The following is a 14,678-nucleotide window of genomic DNA, read 5'->3' as shown; positions in this document are numbered from 1 at the left end:
TTTCTTAAGGCTCTTCCCAGCTTAAAACCAAGCTGCAATCACTCATACAAAAAGAAACAAGAAAGAATTAAACTAAGAGTTATTCTTACATCAATTTCTGCTGCATTTTGTATTTCTTTCTGCAGATTTTCATACAGCTTTAGTGCAGGAGGTTGAGCTTGGTGAATCATTGGCTCCTAAAGAAAAGCCACGCTCACTGCTTAAAACTGCAGCTTGTCCGAGACCATACTATCAAAGCCTATACTAATGGGCATTGGCTTCTGTTGTTGGTTTCTTCTACTTTTAGAGTTTGAATCTTCTTCTCTTAACTTTCTTCCAGGATAAGGCTTTTCTCAGCTGCCAAACACAGATCCGAAACCAGTTTGGTCAAATTATCCCCTGCTCCAAAAATAACTAGCTATAGTAATAGGAAATCAAAAATTTATTGATGTTATTGATTATTGATCTTATTGTAGTAGTGTTTTATGTCTAAATAACTAAACCACATGAATAAATCTCAATCATTGATAACAATGATCCGTGTGATACTTCCATTTATATTTCTGTGAAATTCTTTTTGTAACTATATATTACCTTGGTAAAGTTTTATATCAGTACTAAAAAGATTCTTGGATTTTTTTATTTTGGTACTTCCTCTGACACCTTTCTTCCAACTGAAAATGCTGGGTGCTTGGGTTTTGGAAGCGTAAAATTGTCACTCCCTAGCATTACAACAACATCTGACATGGTTGGTCTGTATGTTGCATTTTCTTGAACGTACAACAAAGCAATGTGTATGCACTTCTCAACTTCACATGCTTTGAAGGATTTTTCCAGCATTGGATCCATAAATTCCAAACATTTTCCCTCACACCATGTTCTCCAAGCCTACAAGTATTTGTCATTAGTTTGTGAATAATACTGTCATACTTTAGTTAGCAAGTATTGTTGATATTTGGTTAATCAGACCAGAGGGATGACTCACATATAAAAGAAGAGTTTGACCATGTTCTGACAGATAGAATCCGTTGTTCTTTCTTCCACAAATGGTTTGTAGAACTAGAACTCCAAAGCTGAAAACATCAGATTTCACTGAAAACAATTCTTGCATAACGTACTCAGGAGCCGTGTATCAACTAATTCAAAACAATAGAGCTTTGTTAATTTCTCTTGTTTCAAGTATATAACAAGGACTTTCATTTTTTCAATCATTAAACTCTGAAGTATGCATTCACAAGTCTTACTGATAAGATAGGTTTGGTATAAGTAAAACTCAGTAAGTGCCCATTACTCACTTTGTATTTGCTTGGTTATGTCCAATTTCAAATGCCTTTGCCAATATAAAATCTGATATTTTGGGATTCATGTCATGGTCTAATAGAACATTGCTAGCTTTGAGATCCCTATGAATTACTCTGAGTCGAGAGTCCTCATGAAGGTATAGAAGATCTCTTGCTATACCATTGATAATGGTTAATCTTAGTTTTCAATCAAGTTGTTTTCTTTTCTCATCATCTGTTAAGATAGAAAGGATTTGAACATGACAAGCCATTTAGCAAAACACCAAATGTTAAGTATTTGCCTTACACAGGAAAAAAATGCCAAGAGATAATATAGCATTTCCCCCTTTAAAAGATGAGTTATAAGTTATAACATGGTATAACCTTAGTTTAGTTTCATGTTATGAAAGGAAAACATAATATATTAACCTTTTTGGGTATTTTGGATAATAATATACGTACAAGAACGAAAACTAACTAATTTCTATTAGAGTGTAAGTGGGAAGTCTTTAAATTGTAAGAATGGGTAAAAAGAGCAACATACAAGGAGAAAAGATCCACCGACCTGTTGTCTATATAAGTCTCTCTTTGAAAGTATTTTGAAGTCGAATGAAATTTTGTGAAAAATTGAGAGCAAGAACTATTTTTAGATAAAAATAGTTATAATTCTAAGTTTGAATATCTAGTTCTCATAACTTTCTGTGGCAATCTTGGAGAACATTTTGAGTTAATTAAAAAGCGTTAATCTAATGTGATTTCAGTTTAGGTGTAATCATTTGGTTATATATTCTTCCTGTATTTTAGATTTTAGGTAGATTCCAAGTGTTTATGCTGAATAGGGTGTTTAGTGTATGTTCTGTAAGAGGGTTTTACAGATTTGCTATGAACCAGTTCTTATAGATGCAAGAAATTGGTTTTTGATATCTTGTAATATGAATTTGTTATTTTTTTTTATCAGTAAATAATTAATTAAAATTCAAAAAGGGACCTCTTAAGGGTGTCCCACCCCGTATACAAACCATAAATAATACCATGAGCATGCTACAGAGGTACTCCTGCATCAAAACCAGACCAAACATGCTCAACACTAGCTTCCAACATACACTAAACAGAGAAGCTAACAATTAAGCCTAATCCTATTAGCATATAACAATAGTTTACCACCAGTGATGCCTAACAAGAAGTGCCATCTGCATAAAACCAGTGGCCAAATTCTCCTTCCATACCACCATTGGGAATTGCCTCGCTTAGAATTGCTTTGGGCCAGACATATTCCAACCTGTTTCCACCAAAAGCAGCTTCCTTTGGCAGCTATTAACAACACGCACAGTAGCTTAAGAGCGTTCTTGTGAATTACACTACATTGATAGGTGCCTTGATCCCAGTCATCCATTACAACTCTTGGTAAGCCACACTATGACTGCTATTTTCACTCAATAGAAATATAGTCCTTTGCTGCCAGAATCACGCATTGCCATCCTCTCACTTGTTTTTGATAACTATTATTCAACCTGCATAAACCATCTGCCACAACTTCTCCATCCATAGTCATCCGAAACCTACCTACACCGTGACCCTTCTACTGTCATATAGGCTTCCAGCAAAGAGAATGGAATGACAGGTGCTCCAAGAGGAAGGGTTGTTTAAACAGTGTTGAATATACCCTCTGTAGCCAAAACAACAGGTTGAGCTACTTGTGATTGGTAGCATTTGTGTGTGCAGATATACCACTTTTCATGCTCGTTTCTGCCAATTGGCTCCCACCGTGGCTCACACTCCATTGTGTGCTATAGGCCCCCCCTAGACAGCACTCCTGCAGCAGCCCTATAGCACCTCTCCTATCTGAACCATAGCCTTGCATCTCCTCCTCTGGCCTACTCCGTTGAACTTTGTGACATATAACACAACTCCAACATAGGATCTATGTTACAGCAGTTACCACTTCCATTCGGTGCGTCTCCCAGGACTCCTACCTGTACCAACAGGCCAGATAAAACCAGTAACACAAAACAGCATGGCAGCTTAACATCATGAAGAATAAAACTTTCAGTTAACAGCAAGGAGGCACTGGTTGGGATTCAAGAGCCAGTCTGGAAAAGCGTATGAGAATCCAACTGCCTTGTGTTTTAACCACAGCCAAGACAGTAACTGAGCATTTTGGAAAACTTCATCAGCGTCGGGGACCCCTCCTTTGAAGACTACCTGGTTTCGTGCTCCCAAATGCATCTAACAATTGTCGCCCATAATCCTCTCCACACCTGATTTTGCATACTAGATAGGTGGATTAAGTAAAATTTTACTAAGTGATTCCTGATGTCGTTGTTGTGGACCCCCAAAATGCCAATCCAGCGATAGCAGCGAGACCATACTCGTTGCGCGTATACGCAAGGAAGAGGTGTTGAGATGATTCGTCTGACAGGCTGCACAAAGCACATAAAGGCAAATTCACAGTTATTCCTCTTCTTATGAGATTGTCGCTGGTTGGAAGTCTGTCAAGAAGAACTCTCCAAGCAGTGATAAGTACTTTGGGCATGGCTTTCGACTGCCATAAAATACCAAAAGCACTATCCATTGTGCCATTGGTTTGATGATGGGCCAGAATGGAGTATACTGATTTCACCGAGAACACGCCTTTTGGATCTCCTTTCCAGACGAGATGATCTTGAACATCCTGGCATATGATTCCCGTTGCCAATCTTGAGGATAACTCTTCCTCCATATTCAACTCCCAGCCATATCTATCCCTTCTCCAATTAAACCGCCACCGCCACCTACCATCCTCCCATCTACCTCTCCCACCATCTTACCTTGATCTAGCGACAGAGCGTATAGTCTAGGATACAAGGTTTTAAGACAATTGTTCTGTAACCACACGTCCTTCCAGAATCTAACTATGCCCCGTTCCCCTATTTTCCACCCAACAACTTTATGGAACCATCCTTCCTTTACTCCTTCGCCACATACTTTAACTAAATCCCTCCACCACCACGATTGGTATTTCAACCCAACCTGTCTACTTCCTGCTTCTGAATCATATTTTGACTTATGTATGTCTTTCCATTTCCCATCCTCATCACTCATAAGCCGCCATTTCCATTTTGCCAGTAGAGTAGAGTTAAAACTCCTGATCTCTTTGATCCCCAACCCACATTCTTCAAGAGGCTTACAAACATTGTCCCAACTTCCCAAGAAATCGTTTTGTTTTCTCTACCCCAAGCATAGAGGAATCTTCTTTATATACTTTTGATTTTGTTGCACACTGCTACTGGCGCTTTATACACGGATAGATAGAAAAGTGGTATACTAGTGAAAACCGATTTTAGCAGGCATATTCTACTTGTCAAAGATAAGAATCTTCCTTTCCAAGAACTTAGTCTAGCTTCTATTTTTTTCACAACCGGCTCCCAAAACTGTTTCTTCCTCGGATTTCCACCAACTTCCACCCCCAAGTATTGGAACGGTAGTCGCATGGTGTGGCAGTTGAGCGTCTTCGCATAGGTGTTGAGGACATAGTTGTTGACTTTTATACCAACCAGCTTTGACTTATGAAAGTTAACTTTCAAGCCTGAAACGATTTCATAGCATCAAAGGATGGCTTTGATAGCAAAGATATTGTTGAAAGAATCTTCGCACAGGAAAAGTGTGTCATCTGGAAACTGTAACAAGCAACACTCAATACTATTTTTTCCTATCTTTGTACCCCTGAGCACCTTCATATTCAACGCTTGCCTCACAAACCCTATTAGTCCCTCAGCAACCACTAGGAACATAAATGGGGTCAGAGGATCTCCTTGTCTTAACCTCCTAGATGGCTTGAATTCCTCCGTAGAACTCCCATTTACCAGAACAGATGAGGAGGAAGCCAAACATCCTTTAACCCACATAATCCACTTTTCGTGGAATCCCAACCTCCAAAGCATGTCATACAGAAAACTCCACCAACCTGAATTTGTTGTTGTTAACGAGTTTGCCTTCTAAACTTTGTCATATTATTACTTACACGAAGACATCATTTGGGAATAATTATGTCTTATATTTTGTTTAATTTTTCCTCTGTTTTTATTGATTTTTTTTATTTATATTTTTAATCTAGTGTATTTCATGTGTGTTTGTTTATTTCTTAATAAATTAACCATAAAGGTCCTAAAAAACATGGTTTAGTGGCACAAAAGTTGAGAACTCGGAGGATGGTGATATTGTTAATGATATTAGTATTTGAGAATGAAAATAATGAAATGAAAATAACATTATATTTAAAGAGATGGATATAGAATCATCTCCAAAGTGCAAACCACTTTTAAAATCTTAAATCACCACAACTCCTCATTCACACATCTTTCAATCTATATCCTAAAAAACATACATTTCAATAATGCTTACAATTATTTCAACTTCAAAACAGAATATCGACAATAAGACATTGAAAAGACAAGAAGTTGATGCAAATATTTGTACTAAATAAGATTGTATTTGAAATGCTTGAAAGATAGTGGGGAGAATTGACACCTGATCAAAATGTAGGCATATGAGAATCGGTGTCTTAGGAATTTCCAATTTTTTATTTATATGTTTACTCAATACACTTTTTGATGTGAGCAATCTTTTTCCACTCTTTGCCTTCTTCTTTCTTGTACTGCTGTTTGAGCAAAGGACAACATTGAATGACGAGTTGTGAAATGGATTCCGGAAGACCCTCTGCTGGCAAATATTGTAGTATTGGACAATTAAGAAACCGTAAAAACTGAAGAGAGGAGAGGTGACAAAGACCACCATAGTTTAGTTTCTTAAGATTTGGACAATCTCTTATATGTAGCACAGTAAGGGAGACTGGGAGCAAACCTTCATCCGGAAAACAGTCCCCATCCTCTTTTTGAATAGACAAGGATTCTATGGAAGGGTTGGTTCCCCAAACCCCCTCCTTTAGTGAGGCAACAAGTTTGGAGCATTTCAACAGAGAGAGGCGTTTTAGATTTGATGGCAAACATCCCTCAGACAACTCCACTTCTGGACAATTAATTATATAAAGATAATTAAGAGATGGAAGGAGGGCAGACATGCGTTTAGGCATTGATTTCAATTTCTCCAATCCTTCAATATGAAGTGTCTCTAGCTGAGGTGCAAATAATCCTTCATTGGGAAATGTTTCAAATTCAGAGCATTTTTCAATTCTCACACTCCTCAAATGATTAGGGTGCTCTTGTGTTATCGTCTGTAAGTTACGAAACTTGCATAAAGTAAGGTAGTAGAGTTTTGGAAATAAGTCTAGAGGGAAGTACGTGAGAGAGTCACAACATTGAATGATACGCAATTCTACAAGAAAATGGTAGCAATGGTTTATAGGAATATTCATGCCCAGACAACGATAAATAGTTAAGGATTGAAGAGGAGTATGAGATAGGAGCATATCAAATGAAGAAGTCTCCATCTTCACACCTTCTATTTCTACCGCTCTAGGAGTCGAAGCCACAAGTTGTTCGCACATACTAATTATTAGATTCTTTAAATGAGGAAGGTGCTCTGGCAAGTGCCCTTTCAGTTTGGGACACTTAATTACAAAAAGACTATGAAGCTTTGGAAAAGCACCCGTCATGCATTCCCATTCTTCCCATTCTTTCATATTAGTAAACCTCAACGTTTCCAAGGATGCAAATGCAGAAGAGATATTCCCGTTAAAATCAGCACCTATCCTCACTATCTCATCAAGGCCCTCAATTTTCAAATGCTTGAGAAATGTCAGAAGTCCCAAGGAAGGCAACCATTGACAATATTTGCAGTTTTCCAAGCTTAAGGACACCACATTCAACAAAAATTTATCAGATAACCAACCTGGAAATTGTGTGCCACAATAGCCTGTGATTGTCAACTTCTCCAAATGTCTGGAAGGTTGCAGATTCTCTAGTACTTCTCTTTCTTTTATTGAATCCTCATTTTTCAGCTTCAAATCCCAATTTAAACGTAGCTCCACAAGATGTATTTTATTCTTCAAATTCGCTGCCAATGCATCATAGGGATCCACAATATTTTCAAGATTTCTAATTGACAGATTCTTGTGAAGATCAAGTTGTCCTAGTTGTTGAATACTGAACTCACTACTATTTTTGCCAACCTTAAACCCACCCATCCATACTTGAAGATTCTTCAACTTTCCTAAAAGCACTGGAGCCTTTCTTAAATAAGTTCCCTTAAGTTCAAGGCGACGCAACTTGGTGAGCTCATGCAAAGTTGAGGGCAACTCCTTCAAAAGAAGACATTCGTTTAGCTTCAACACTTGCAAGTTACAGAGTGAATACATTGAGTCGGGAAGTCTTGTTATGCGTGTCCTTGAAAGGTCTAATGAACGGAGATGTATAAGATCATCTATTGTGTCAGGCACCTCTTCTATGATACGAGAAGACAAAGACAAGACCCGTAAGAACTTAAAGTTGGAGATCAACTCTTGTATTGACATCCCATAATTCCTATATGTGGACAAAAATGTTCGCAGCCTTTTAGCATCACCTAAAATCCTAAGCTCATCACATTCAAAAGGATTCTTTATATTTGAAAAGTGACGGGTGGTCTTTGGTACTCTTTCTGCTCTATCAACACCCAACCTGAAGCAGATTTCACCTGAAACATATTTTGCTAAATCATTCAAAAGGTCGTGCATCACAAAACATTTTCGATTGTACCTAATTGACTGTTGAAAGAATGACCTTGATAATAGATCATTGAAGTATTGTTCACCTACTTCTTCTAGAGACTTACTCTGTTGAGAGCATTGTAGAAAATTTTCAGCCATCCATGAGAAAATTAAGTTCTCCTTATCAAACATATGGTCTTTGGGGAATAACGCACAATAAGCGAAACATCTCTTGAGATGAGAAGGAAGATGGTAATAGCTCAATAACAAAGCGGGGATGATTTTACTATCTTCTATTGCTAAGTCCCATATGTTGCTTCTCAATACGCCTTCCCACTCTAAAATAGATGACTTTGATTGTAAAAGACCTCCTACAGTTTCAAGGGCCAGAGGCAGTCCTTGGCACTTTTCAACTATCTTCATGCCAATCTCCTCCAACACAAAATTAGAATTATCAACTTGAAATGCATGTTTAGCAAAAACTTGCCAGCTGTGATCTTTTTGTAATTGCTTTAGGTTGTGAATCTTGTTTGACTCCATGATAGAAGCAACTTTGTTGATGCGTGTTGTGACAAGAATTTTACTTCCCTTAGCACCATATTTAAGAGGAGTTTGCAATGATTTCCATTGGTCTCGGTGTTCGTTCCAAACATCATCCAGAACCAGAAAAAACCTCATTCCATTCAATTTTTCTTTCAATCGTCCCTGAACCATTTCTAGGTTTCTGCTATTATCAGTTTCCTTACGGATTGTCTCAAAAATTGCTCTGGTTAACATGAAAACATCAAATTCATCAGAAACACAAACCCAGGCTTTGATAGCAAACATAGCCTCTATCATTGGGTCGTTGTATACATGTTGAGCAAGTGTGGTCTTACCCATCCCGCCCATACCCACAATAGAAAGTATTGACAGTTGGTTATGATTGTTAGTGTCAGATGTCAACCAATTAAGGATAATTTGTTTGTCCTCATCTCTGCCATAAATAACCTCTTCAGCCACCAGCGATGAAGATTCATTTCTTTTCTCTAACGCTTTATTACCCAATTCCGATCTTACACCACCAACATTTTTCAGACCTAGATCATCCTTTTGGTTTAAAAGAGATTCAAGGTCCTCTAGGACTTCTTTCAGCTTGGATTCAAGAATGCGTACCTTGTTAGAACTGGTTTGGTATTGAAGTTGTGACTCAGTTTTGGAGAATTCATAGTCTATTTCATCCAGCAGATCCTCTGTGTCCAGCAACACGTCTCTGACCTCGTCAAGCCACGCTTTAACGTATGCATTTCTGAACTGCTTTTGTTCTGCATCATCAACCACAGCATTGATGGACTCCAACTTCCTCTTCAAATTTTTCAGCAGCTTCTCATCGAGCTTTTTCCCACGAAAGTAGTCGAGAATTTGATTAGAATCGAGCTTGTCAAATAGCATCTGGAGAACAGCGCCAAAAAGAGCACCGCCAAGTGTTTCTAGGACTGGCATGGTTGGAAAGGAAGTGGCCAAATGAAAGAGAAGAAAGGGGTGTGAAAATTGGAAGTGAAGCTCAGTGACGTGAATGAAGGAGTGAGAATTTTGTTGGAGATGGATTTGCTTCAATAAAGGAGTGATGGGCAGGAAGCAGTAGCTGTTGATGATTATTGCCGACAGCACCATCTGGCTTTCATAGTCGTTTTTACCAACTTGAGTGAATTAGTCTATTTCGGTGGCTTACTTTATGAATAAAGACACCCCAACCCACTATTAAATCGGTCCATTTCCCTTTTTTTTTTCTTTTAGCTTGAGTTGTTCCCTATTCAGAATGGTTTGGAGCGTAACAAGAAATATATTTGATGAATTAAATGGTTTCAAGTAGTTGACTGTTAGTCTTAATATTTTTGTCGTTTTTGTGAACAATCTTCTTCCTGTTGAAGGTAAGTATCATGTCACTGATTTATTTTGGACTTTGATTATAGTTGTGAATGGTAGTATTAAAGGACCTCAGGATGAAGACATTGAATCCAATGTAATGGAAATAATTGGATCAGATATTAAGTCACATACATTACATGCCCGACTGACCCAGCTGCAACACATTACATTTCGAGCTTCAAATTTTCAAGTGTACAAGTCTGCCCATGTTTGCATGTCTAAGGGGTTCGTTCACAACTTGCAGAATTTTGATTTCTTCCATATGCTATTTTTGCATCACTGCTTGTTTGTAAACAACGTAGAGAACTTTACATAGTAATGTGTGGTTTGAATCTTTGTCATGTTTCTCAAGTCTGATGAATCTCACAGTTTGAGACTGCATCTACATCTAATTATTTGTATGTGCAGAACTGCTTTTTTGAGATTAAGTGACATTGTTTCCTAGTTCTATCAGGTGATATTTAGTGATTCATCATTCAGCATGGAGATTTTTTTTATATGATATGTGTTGATTTTGGCTTAATCCCAAGTCCCACATCGGTGGGTTCATTGTTTGGGAAGGAGGTTTGAGGGTTATAAATTAAACTCTTCTCCTTCACTGTTATATATCCCAATTTGTAATATCTTCTCTCATAGTAATAAAAGTGAGCTGTTTTTGCTGTGCTCGGAGATTAGGCTAAACAGGTCGAACTCCGTTAACAATTTTCGGGTGTGTTCTTTCCTCTTTATCTCTTTTATTATTCCGCTTTATTTATTCAATATTATTTGTCGGGTAGCTCTGTTAGGGTTTTGTTTTAGTGGGAAAATTACCCGTTTTTCCCAACAAGTGGTATCAGAGCCGAAGGTTCGCCTTGGGTTGTTTGAAATTATTTGTAATATTGAATATTATATTGTGAGTCTGTAATGGCAAATTCGGATCAAGAAGGGAAGGCTCTGCAAGATGCAAATGTTGCAGAAAGCAAAAGTGATGTGTTGATTGTCTCGCTTTCAGCATCATTGCATCCAGATGAGTGGATATTGGATTCAGGTTGTACCTATCATATGTGTCCCATTCGGGAATGGTTCTTTGATTTTCAAGAACTCGATGGCGGGGTTGTTTACATGGGTAATGATAATCCATGTAAGACAGTCGGGATAGGTTCAATCAAGTTGCGGAATCACGATGGATCCACCAGAATTTTGCGGGATGTACGGTACGTGCCAAAGTTGAAGAAGAATCTCATCTCATTGGGGGCTTTAGAATCTAAAGGCCTAGTTGTGACGATGCGAGATGGAATTCTTAAAGCAACTTCAGGAGCACTGGTGATGTTGAAAGGCGTGAGGAAGAACAATTTGTATTACTACCAAGGTAGTACAGTGGTGGGGACAGTAGCGGCAACAACTTCTAGCACTAAGAAGGATGCTGAGGCAACGAAGTTGTGGCATATGAGGTTGGGACATGCTGGAGAGAAATCCTTGCAAATTCTTACCAAGCAAGGATTGTTGAAAGGTACGAAGGCTTGCAAACTTGAATTTTGTGAGCATTGTGTTCTGGGAAAACAACGAAGAGTGAAGTTTGGCACTGCAATTCACAATACCAAGGGTATTCTGGATTATGTGCATTCAGATGTGTGGGGACCTGCCAAGACTCCGTCAATCGGAGGTAGGCATTATTTTGTCACTTTTGTTGATGATTTTTCCAGGAGAGTTTGGGTGTTTACTATGAAGAACAAAAATGATGTGCTTGGAATTTTCCTTAAGTGGAAAGCTCAAGTTGAAAACCAGACAGGAAGGAAGATTAAGGTTCTCCGAACAGATAATGGAGGAGAATACAAGAGTGATCCGTTCCTGAAGGTATGCCAAGATTGTGGCATAGTTCGGCACTTCACTGTTAGAAAAACACCACAGCAGAATGGGGTTTCGGAGCGTATGAACAAGACACTTGTGGAGAAAGTTCGTTGTATGTTGTCTAATGCTGAGTTAGGCAGAGAGTTTTGGGCTGAGGCTGTGACATACGCTCAACATCTCGTCAATCGTTTGCCATCATCTGCTATAGATGGCAAAACCCCGTTAGAGGTATGGTCTGGAAAACCTGCAACTGATTATGATTCTTTGCATGTTTTTGGTTCTATTGCATATTATCATGTGATTGAATCAAAGTTGGATCCACGGGCAAAGAAGGCTCTTTTCATGGGCTTTAGTCCTGGAGTGAAGGGATACCGTTTGTGGTGTCTAGAGGCAAAGAAGACGATTATCAGCAGGGATGTTACCTTTGATGAATCTGCCATGTTAAAGAAGGTAAATCCAGAAGGAGCTGATAGTACTCCACAACAGGTGGAGTGTGTTCGGAAGCAGGTGGAGTTTGAGCCGACAGTGGTGATCCCAACACGAAATACCACAAGTGACTCTCCTATGGCAGAAGAAGAGTCAGATGAGGAAGAGGTTCCTACCCAAGAATCTCAACAACAATCAGCGCCAATTGCAGTTAGAAGACAAAGACGAGATATTCAGAAGCCTGCTCGTTTCATGGATATGGTTGCCTATGCACTTCCAGTTGTTGATGACATTCCATCCACTTACCCAAAAGCCATTCTGAGTTCAGAAAGTGGTAATTGGGCGGGTGCGATGGAAGAGGAGATGCAGTCTTTGAAGAAGAACAAGACGTGGAAGTTGGCACAATTACCAAAAGGTAAGAAGGCAATTGGGTGCAAATGGGTATTTGCAAAGAAAGAAGAATTTTCTAATAAAGAAGATGTTTGCTACAAGGCAAGGTGGTTACAAGGGCCAAGTTTGAATATTGTTTAGACTTGGTTAATATTTTGCACATTTGAAGTTGGCGCCCGGAGGCGCAAATTTGAAGCACTGTAAAGTTTGTTTTTTGTTATGTTGTGAGAAGATTTGTTTTAGGTGGGACTTGAAATTAAGCCAAGGTGGAGATTTGTTGATTTTGGCTTAATCCCAAGTCCCACATCGGTGGGTTCATTGTTTGGGAAGGAGGTTTGAGGGTTATAAATTAAACTCTTCTCCTTCACTGTTATATATCCCAATTTGTAATATCTTCTCTCATAGTAATAAAAGTGAGCTGTTTTTGCTGTGCTCGGAGATTAGGCTAAACAGGTCGAACTCCGTTAACAATTTTCGGGTGTGTTCTTTCCTCTTTATCTCTTTTATTATTCCGCTTTATTTATTCAATATTATTTGTCGGGTAGCTCTGTTAGGGTTTTGTTTTAGTGGGAAAATTACCCGTTTTTCCCAACAATATGATACTGTCAAAAACTAGTATATTTGATATCTGATGGCAAAGTTAGTATATTTGATATGATACTGTCAACTGAAGAAAATATACAACAGAGATAAAAATTAAAATAAAAAGTACACCTTACACATCTGTTTTAGTTCAACAATAAAATATGTGAACTTTTTTTTATCAGTAAAAAATTAAAATTAAAATGGGACACCCCTAAACCCATATAAAAAAACCAGAACCAAATACCATGAACAGGTAAATGCTATGAGGTAAACCTACACTACTACCATAAATCAACCAAGACCACAAAAAGGCCTCAAGTTGGTTAGAGCTTTTTTTTTTTATAAGCAATGAATAAATAAAATTAAGGGGATACTTCAGGGGTATCCCAACCCATATACAGTAACCCAGAAGTGGACTTCCTACATCATCCACACAAAAGACTCTCCTTTATGGTTGTGGTAGAGCAACCTTAAAGTGAGACAACCATACCCAAAAAACAGCCAACAGGTTACCTTAAGCAACTTACAACTTGAGATGCCCACAACCGATGCCTTCTACATTCACCTCGCCACGCGACGAGTTACCCATGCACATTGCCTTTGGCGACCACCGACTACGTCCATAAAGAGCACGCCACTTCCTCGACCGGCGATTATCTTTGCATAACTTCGACGACCACCGACCGGCGATCATGTTAGCCTTTGCATCACTTCGACATCCACCGACTACGCACGTATTGAGATCGCCGTTTCATCGAGCGGTGATTCTGTTGACCTTGTATAACTTTGGCAACCACCGACTACATACATATGGAGCACGCCATTTCAAGTAACTTCGGCGACTACCGACTACACACATATGGAGAACGCCGCTTCCTCGATCGATGATCATATTGACTATCGTCGTTTTAATTATCGGCGATCATGTTGAGCGTTGCATAACATCGACGACCACCGACTACACAGATATGGTTAGAGCCTAACAAACAAATGGTTCTCATACAAAACCACCAAAGCATTAAATTCTGTGTATAATCCTACTCCAAAAGAGTTGGTGAAGCTGCAGTACACAGACTTCTTCCACTGTTTCAGGAGAACAGAAGCCTGCCAAAAACCAATGGTAGACAGCACACTGCCAAAAATATGTGAACATGAAGTCGTGAACTTATGGTAAAACTCTAACATTATCCTTTATAATACAAAGATTACAATGGTTTTTTTAGTACTTCTATAAATGAAAGCTCTTCCATGTAGAGGTTAAGAAAGAAAGAAAGAACAAGTTAAGAGCCTTTTATAATCGGGGTCTATATCTTTGTAATAATCATAAAAGTGTCACTGCATTTTGATGGATACACAATATCGTTAAACACAATTTTTGCACTGGTGCATGTGGAATAAGGTAGAACCTGCTTTCAACATTTGAAATGAAATATGTGAAACGAAGAGCAGGGGTGAGGTCTGTGGTACTGATTTTTATAGGGAAAGAGCAGAAAAATGAGATCAAAATTAGATGGAAATTAAAAATAAAATATAATTTAAAATAAATCTTGATAATTTTCTTAAGATTATATACAACTTAATTAAGATTAAAAAAAGTCTCTGTTAATTATATTTAATATTAAGATTATATTAATTTTTAGTAAAAAACTTTCGCTAATTTT

At 38.3% G+C, this 14,678-nt stretch overlaps 1 protein-coding gene across 4 annotated transcripts; it reads right to left on the bottom strand.

The window, feature by feature from the left end:
- LOC137827432 (putative disease resistance RPP13-like protein 1) lies at positions 1-9,593 on the bottom strand. 4 transcript variants are annotated; one of them, XM_090297413.1, is made up of 4 exons: positions 1,275-9,593; positions 965-1,115; positions 574-867; positions 1-336 (listed from the first exon to the last, which is right to left on the bottom strand). In XM_090297413.1, the coding sequence occupies exon 1, from the start codon at positions 9,532-9,534 to the stop codon at positions 5,830-5,832; it is 3,705 nt and encodes a 1,234-aa protein (XP_090153539.1). In that variant the 5' UTR covers positions 9,535-9,593; the 3' UTR covers positions 1-336; positions 574-867; positions 965-1,115; positions 1,275-5,829. The 4 variants fall into 4 exon arrangements, with proteins under 4 accessions (XP_090153539.1, XP_090153540.1, XP_090153538.1 ...); XM_090297414.1 differs by having other exon boundaries at positions 5,766-9,593; XM_090297412.1 differs by having other exon boundaries at positions 965-9,593.
- Between the last annotated feature and the right edge of the window lie 5,085 nt (positions 9,594-14,678).

The sequence above is a fragment of the Phaseolus vulgaris genome, chromosome 11, assembly GCF_051622355.1.
Source record: "Phaseolus vulgaris cultivar YP4 chromosome 11, ASM5162235v1, whole genome shotgun sequence".
In the NCBI taxonomy this organism is placed as follows: Eukaryota; Viridiplantae; Streptophyta; class Magnoliopsida; order Fabales; family Fabaceae; genus Phaseolus; species Phaseolus vulgaris.
The sequence above is the reverse complement of the archived record's forward strand: the minus strand, read 5'-3'. Positions and strand labels throughout refer to the sequence as shown.